Here is a 7,344-nt window from a genome sequence, read left to right on the forward strand (position 1 = left end):
GCTGGCATGGAAAGAACATCGCCCGAGTAGCGAGTGCAGTGGAAAGCTTTTCCTTTCACTTGTTTTCATTATCAATTTTTCATTCGTTTATGACATGACTAAAGAAGGCCCTGACCACGTTAAATCCAAATCCTAAATTCTGCTTCAGTAGCACAGCACATATGGTCCTATTTTTCCTGTCCAGGCAGGAGGCCATGGAAATATTCCACGTCTCACAGATATCCTGTGTCGGACTGCTCCCCTCCCTGAAAATTGTCCACTGACATAAAACAAGTCTCCTATAAGATGACTATTAGCAAAGGCAAATCCATAGGAAAAAAGGGGTAAAGAAAATAATATTTCTAGTTGGGAGTTATGGTGAAGGCTGCAGCAGATGGGATTCTTGACAAGAACACATACTGGAGATCAGAATTTATTTTTGCTTTGCCAAGGGGGAAACATGACTTACCGATGTCAGGCTCACACTGTAATGGCCCCCTGGAGAATGCTTCCGCTGCTTTAGGAACGGGTTCAAGTATTTTTTACTCTTTTCATCAACTCTGTAATAGAAAATGCCCCAAACTTTGTATTAACTGGGGTAACACGGTGAATATAAAAGCAACAAATGCAAGACACCCAGAAACATTGTCATTAAATGCTTAGAAAGAAGGCTCACAGGGAGAACATCCTTCGTGAGCTCAGTTGACAGAGAAGTCTGGTCCAAAGGACAAGCCACGAGTCAAAGAAAGGCCAGAGTTAGAGCCCCTGGCACACTGCTGCTGTCCAGCAGCACCTTGTCAAACACAGAAACACGGGGACCCTGCGCAGCCGCTCGAGGGGCAGCCAGGCTTTCTGACCCACACACAATCTGCCACCCAGGAGCTGTTCCCAGCCTGTCCCAAACACACACCTCACGTTCCCACACCATCCTGAACCTCTCTCAGGATACCACAGTCCCTCGGCAACGATGGATACAAGCTCTTCAAGCTCTGCTCCCATACCTGTAGTTAAGGTTTCCAGGCACAGGACCCATCCCAACCGTAGTGGGAGAAAAGTTCTGGCTGATGGGAGGGATAACTATGCCTGCGTTCTTGGCATAGTCCAAGCTGCCGCTGGAATCTTTTAGGTTGGTTTGAGGGCTGATTTTAAACGGGTTGATGGCACTGTCATAGAGGGAGCTCAGGTTGGAGGACAGGTCTGCTTTCTCTGCACCACCTTTAGAGTGTTTTGTCTTTAATAGCTTTGCATCTCTGCTCTTCAGGTCAATGCTGAAATCCTGTTTGGGAAGACAAGCATCGTCTTTCTCTTACAGTGATGTTTAAAAAGCAGCTTAGAGCAGCACACATGGGGAAAAAAAAAAGTCAAAACCTTAAAACCTGCATGATTCTGCAAAGATCTGATGGAGATGGAAGTGTTTTTAGTAGACAACCTCTGTTTTACATGAAATGGGAAGAAACTTGTCAGGGTTCCAACACCCTCTGTAAATAAGTCACCTGAGAATGGGATTGGAAGTGATGGAGGAAGAACAGCCATATCCTGCGGCACTTCCAAAGAAGTGAAATAAGAACCGAGCTGAACTGCTTCTCTGGAACTTATCTAGTCTTTTTTTTTTTTTAAATGGACAGTTATGCTTATATTTTTTGCTATGAACTTAAACTGCTGCACATACTTAGATATATGTGATTCTAAAACATGACCAAAAAAAAATAAATACAGGTTTGGAAAACAAAGATGGACCAACCTGGACACCAAGCATTTTTCTTTCTTCTAAAACATCATCTTTGTCCCTTTTGCTGATTTTTGACTTTTTTTGTAATAGCTGGTCTCTGGCATCTTTCTGAATCTTTAATTTAAGCTCCTGAGCAAATCTACATTCCATATAAGGAGGGAGGGGGGGGAAAAAGGGAGGCTTCTGTTAATGTCATCATCAATTGGTGTTCAGCCCAGGCTCCTATAACCTTTTAAGTCATCAAACAAACCATGCCTTTTCAGCTAAGGAGAAGCCAGCCAAATGTAATGTACCCATTAAAATAAATAAACTCTCATAAGCACACGCTTTGCACATTACAGCAATCAAGGTGTTTGTGTCCCAGTCTGGTGCAGACGCAGAGAGGGGACACAGTGTCAGACTACACTACACAATACGGTGTGACACCGAGCGTGCACGCTGATGAATTAACGTCGTGACAAGGTGCTGAGGCAAACGTGCCGCTGCGATGTGTTCCCTTGCAACAGTTCTCTTATTTCCAGGAAGGCTAAACCCAAACAAACCCAAGACATTCAGTGGCTGTCAGCTCTGCAAACCCAGCATGCCATCTTCAAGGGCAACTGCTTAACTTCCTTCTAATATTAGCCTGCTCTGAGCAAGAAATGAACTGTTTACCTTTCAGCAAATCCATCCTTGTTAAAGAAATCGCCCTCCAAGAGCTCAGCACAGGATGGTCTTTTGTCTGGATCAATCTGCAAGCACTTCTGTCAAACCAACGTAAACAGGAGAAGGCAAAGACATTAGACATGAAATCACAGCTCTCTCAGTAAACCTCCCTTGTCTTCAGATTTGTTTGGTCTGCTTTGATTAGGCATTTCACAAGTTGTTTCAGTTACCCTACATCTTGGTGTTCCAGACTACTGTGTGAAAGCACAAAAAGCACTCCCTGGAAGCACGCTTCAGAATCTGTCACAAAGTTGTAGGCTTAACTCCCACAGTGGACACGCAGCTCCAAGTGCCAGGGACACAACTGGATGCCATCCAAGCCTACCTGCTCCCAGTGCCTCCACAAGCAGGTAGAGAGAAGGTTGGCAGAGAACACGATAATCCACACAGCCCTGCTAGCAAGTAAGGGGCTGTGGATTATCTGCAAAGCATCCACTTAGGTAGCAGAGGAGGGACAATGCTTGTTGAGAGATCTTTCAAAAGATCAACTGCTGCTGTGAGGTGCAGGGGAAACACTTTGAACACACAAGCCCTTCTTCACCTTTCAAATCACCTTTCAAATCACCTCGGTGAACTTAAATCAGTGGGGCACCATATGCTACACATCCTCCCTGGAGGACATGCAGTGACCATTCTGGCTCTGGACATGACAGGGCTGAGTCTGCCCCATCACCCAGGTCGGTAGCTGTCGTATCCTTGCAGTCCTCACTAAGCTACCAACCCAAGCAGTTGGTCATTGCATGGGTAGTTGAGAGAAAGCCAGTTTAACAGCCCCAGCCCTTTCTGTAGGCTGTATTCAGCTCCCCAAAGTGAAGGACAAGTAGACAGAGAAACGTTCACAGTAAGTGATCAGTTGATTACCTTGGCTAAATCTAGCGCTGCGGCAGAGAGCTTGGGATACCGTTTGTCCAGAGATTCGGCCTCCTTCACTTCAGGCAACCTCATGCCAGCAAAGAGGGGATTTTTATAGAATAACTCTTGGTGTCTTGGAATTAAATTACCTGGAATCACACAAACAAAGCAACCCCACGGAAGAAATGCAGAACGGTCCCGTGAAACATTTAAGAGGCTGAACGACTGGGCCAGCACTACTGTAAGGGCTGCAGTCTGAGCCGTTCTCTTTCAACCTGTGTGCCATGAATTGATGTTGTACTCACAAGCTCCCAGCTCCCCCTCTGTAAAAGGCACTGAGGGTACACGCTCCCAGAAATAGCTCAGCACACACCACAGCCTTTCTCCCCACACCCTACTCCCCCCCAACAACGTCTATCTGACCCCTTCGTTACTAAGCAGGCACGAGGAGCCCAACAAGCTGTTCTTACCCAGGCACTTGGTGATATGGTAGAGCTGGTCAATGTCTGAATCTCCAGGGAAGAGGGGCTCTCCTGTAAGCATTTCTGTTATCAGAGAGCCAACAGCCCACACGTCCACAGCCCTGAGGAAAAAAAAACCAACACCCCAGCTCAGCGCAGCTCCACTCTTCTCTTTGATCTAAAGGTTGAGCCAGGCCAGCACACAGCAGGCCTTCAGCAGGTTACAAGCCCTGAGGGCAGCTCTGCCCCCCTAAATAGCAAGACAGTTGTTTTCCAAGCTTCCAAGTGCTCTGATGAATGGCAAGGATTCATCTCCTGAAGCAGGCAGATGCTAGCAGTAGCCTGACAGATGGAAAATCATGTCCCAAAACCCAAGGCCTTTAAGTTCCTAATACAACATAACCCATCAGTAGAATCTTGCACTTTAGAGACCACGAAGGTAAGCAGCTCTTCTTTCTGCAGGCATCTGCTCTTCAGGTATGTTTTCTGACAAGTTTATGTACCTGAGGGACATACATAAACCTGCACAATTGTACTAACAGACCTGTGAATAACACCAGTTAAGTTCTGACCTGGTTTTGCTGCACTGGGGATCCTGGTTAAAAACATCTTATTCATCCCACCTCCTCCCTCCTGAAACATCTGTCTAGAATTGTTTGGAGAGCCTTTTCTACCTTCCCTCCATGACTCCAACTGCACAGGAGGGAGGTCTATCATAGCCTCCCCCAGTACTCGCACTGGCAACTGAAAAGCTTCTACAGACAACAGCCCAGGCATACCAAGAGCTCTTGCTGCCTTTTGAGCCATGAAAGCCATCTGCTGAGCGGGAGAGAGGAGAGGAAGGCTTAAACATCTACAGGTGAATAACCAGGGAATGCTCAACAGCATCCCTTTAACCCATTTGCCAAGCAGTAGCCTCCTGCCTCCCCAAAAACCAGAGCAGCCTGCTTCATCCACCCCACAAGCCCTCTGCAGCCTCACGTGCCAATCTTACTTGCCATACTTGGTGTCTCCCACCAGCAGCTCTGGGGCTCTGTACCATCGGGTTGCCACGTAGTCCGTGTAAGCTTCCCCAGAAGCGGCCAAGGTACGGGCAAAGCCAAAGTCACACAGTTTTACAACTCCCGACTGGGAAACTAGGATGTTCTCTGGCTTAATATCCCGATGTATTATCTGCACACAGAAAAGCAAGTCAAAACAAGTAAGTTCCTCACTTCTACATAGAGACCACAATCGATTGGCTCACCAAAAACAGTAGCTTTCTCACAGCCAGCTGCAAAATTACCTTTTGGCAGGCAGGGGAAACATATGGAGTGTGTAAAAGACAGGTATGTGCTCACAGTCAATGAATAAGTGCTGACCCAAGTGCACAGGTAAACGCAGAACCTCTAATTCTTGCCGGCAGAAGCCTTTACGTATCTCGCCGCACATGTTCTGCAGGTGTATTTAGTACAGGTATTTTAACAGGCATAACTTATTATGCTTGAAAATCTGGCTGTGACCACCATCCGGCCTTAAAAGCTCTAAGTACTGAAAGGGCCATGGGCACGTCCTGCAGTTAAATGTGAGGAGTATTTTCAAAATTGGTACGAGACTCTCTTTCCCAAACGTAAGAATAAAGAAACAAATGAGTGTGTGTTTACAGATATAGATACACAGCGAGGATTAAATTGGCAAGCCTGTTAGAAATCAGTTGAGAACAAAAGCTATATGCTTATAGGTGTATACAATAAATCTATGCTGCTGTATCTATTCATTCAGAGTTAACCACAGAGCTGGCTTCTTGCACATACTCACGTTATGGCTGTGACAAAAGGCGATTCCTCTCATGATCTGAAACAAGTATTTCCGAACCCTGCTGTAGTCCAGTCCGTTTGGAAACGCCTCGAGGTCATCCAGCACCGTGTGATCCACAAATTCAAACACCAGATACCACCGTTTCTTCTTCTTATACACTTCCAGCAGGTTCACCAGATTCTCATGCCTGAGTTGCTGTTAGCAAACAGGAAATAATTAGTGAGAGCTGGACAGCGTATAACGGATAAACAACACCTAGATACTTTTAGCTGCAACCCAGCTGGTGCACTACCCTGGAATGCTCTTCTCGTCACAGCACACACCTTCATTTACTCTTAAAATCACCTCATTGATATTTTAGAATAGGTTTTATTTTGCCAAGTTTATTTTAGTTTTTTTAACATTATCTGGAGGATTTCTACTGCCTCATGTATGCAGACACCTGCTTTGCAACCTAAAAATATATAAAACACCGACTGACACCATTTCTTCCTGCTTCTCACAATACTCTCCTCACATAAAGGGTGACACTAACTCATGCCCCGATCCTGACAAGCTTTAGAGCAAGCTGATGTTCCACGTGAGAGAAATCTTGAGGAAGTAAGTAAGAATTCCAGAGGAGCACGTGGTTGGCATGTGGGGGACAGCAGGCACCTAACAGCATCTCCCACAGAGACTTGCCATGGCAAAGGAAAATCCAGAGGGCCCCAAGCTAGGGAGAAAGATAAAGCATAAGGGTTTGTAGCAGCTTGTTCCCATAACATGGGGTTGTGTCCGCGACTCAAAATCTTTTAGAAGATACTCTCAGCAAGGTGACCAAGTGACACTGTGCTACCCTGCCTGCTCCCTCAGGGCAGGGCACGAGGAGAAATGCTAGCCACCTCTTCCAGACAGGACTGAAAGGATTGCTGGAGACAGCTCTCCATGTTTTGCTTTAAGAAAACTTTTTGCCTCTCCCAACAACCCAAAGACAATCCATCTCTTTTCTCCCATGTTTCTGAGAAGTTTTACTCTCCTTCTGTCATTCCTTTCTCTAGCTCCTCTTTTTAAAAATCTCTTACATCATCATTTAAAAGAAAAACAAAAGGAGCTGTAATACCTCTCTGGCAGTTCATCACCAACTGCTCAGTGTCTGCATCTTAATTTTTGTCTAATAAAACTGATAGAAGACTTTTCTTTCCAGCTCCTGCCATACCCAAAACGTTTCTGTTGGCACTGCCAGCTTATACACATTTACAATAACTAACACATGCCAGAATACAACCACTTTGAATGCATAAGAGGAAAGTTCAGCATTCTTACCTACAATACTGTTAATAATTAAACAGCTTCTATTAAACTGTGTCTAATGGATTCAGAGTGAAAAGTGACCAGCCAAGGATTTAAAGAGATTTTATGTTTTTCCCCCAGTATTATGCAGAGGGGAAAGCTGAGGAGAGTTTAGAGGAAAAACTGCAACTTAAACGAAAAGAAACAAAAAGCAGTTGTATTTTCTAGTTATTTTGTCACCACCCAAGAATCCACCTCCAATTCCTTTCACGTTTGTAGCGGTGGTTTATCACACACCACTTTAGCTAAACAGACCACGCTACAACGCACAGCTATGTATGAGCTTGGAGCTAGCAGGGAAATGCCATTAGAGGCTGCCCGAGGGCAGCACCACAGCCCAGAGACTGCGACCAAGGAAGACACAAAAGGACTGTGGAGCACGGGGACTGGTGGGGAAATGCTCTGCCAGCCCGGAGGGAACGCCAGCCAACCCGCCCCTAGGTCTGTCAGAGACACAGATTTCTTAGAGAACTGAAAAGTGAAGATTTTAAA

The 7,344-nt window shown here is 45.6% G+C and overlaps 1 protein-coding gene across 1 annotated transcript in view; it reads right to left on the bottom strand.

Annotated features, from left to right (window-relative positions):
• The window catches only part of CDKL2 (cyclin dependent kinase like 2), a gene marked incomplete at its 5' end in the record, with an annotated part of 7,129 nt that extends 1,411 nt beyond the window's left edge, over nucleotides 1–5,718 (bottom strand). The window contains 8 exons of the mRNA XM_010164712.1: nucleotides 449–539; nucleotides 981–1,255; nucleotides 1,721–1,847; nucleotides 2,363–2,451; nucleotides 3,275–3,414; nucleotides 3,736–3,848; nucleotides 4,721–4,899; nucleotides 5,524–5,718. Of these exons, the coding sequence (XP_010163014.1) occupies nucleotides 449–539; nucleotides 981–1,255; nucleotides 1,721–1,847; nucleotides 2,363–2,451; nucleotides 3,275–3,414; nucleotides 3,736–3,848; nucleotides 4,721–4,899; nucleotides 5,524–5,718 (1,209 nt within the window). The remainder of the gene's footprint in view (nucleotides 1–448; nucleotides 540–980; nucleotides 1,256–1,720; nucleotides 1,848–2,362; nucleotides 2,452–3,274; nucleotides 3,415–3,735; nucleotides 3,849–4,720; nucleotides 4,900–5,523) is intronic.
• Between the last annotated feature and the right edge of the window lie 1,626 nt (nucleotides 5,719–7,344).

Source organism: Antrostomus carolinensis, unplaced genomic scaffold (assembly GCF_000700745.2).
Source record: "Antrostomus carolinensis isolate BGI_N321 unplaced genomic scaffold, ASM70074v2 scaffold39843, whole genome shotgun sequence".
NCBI classification, from domain to species: Eukaryota; Metazoa; Chordata; class Aves; order Caprimulgiformes; family Caprimulgidae; genus Antrostomus; species Antrostomus carolinensis.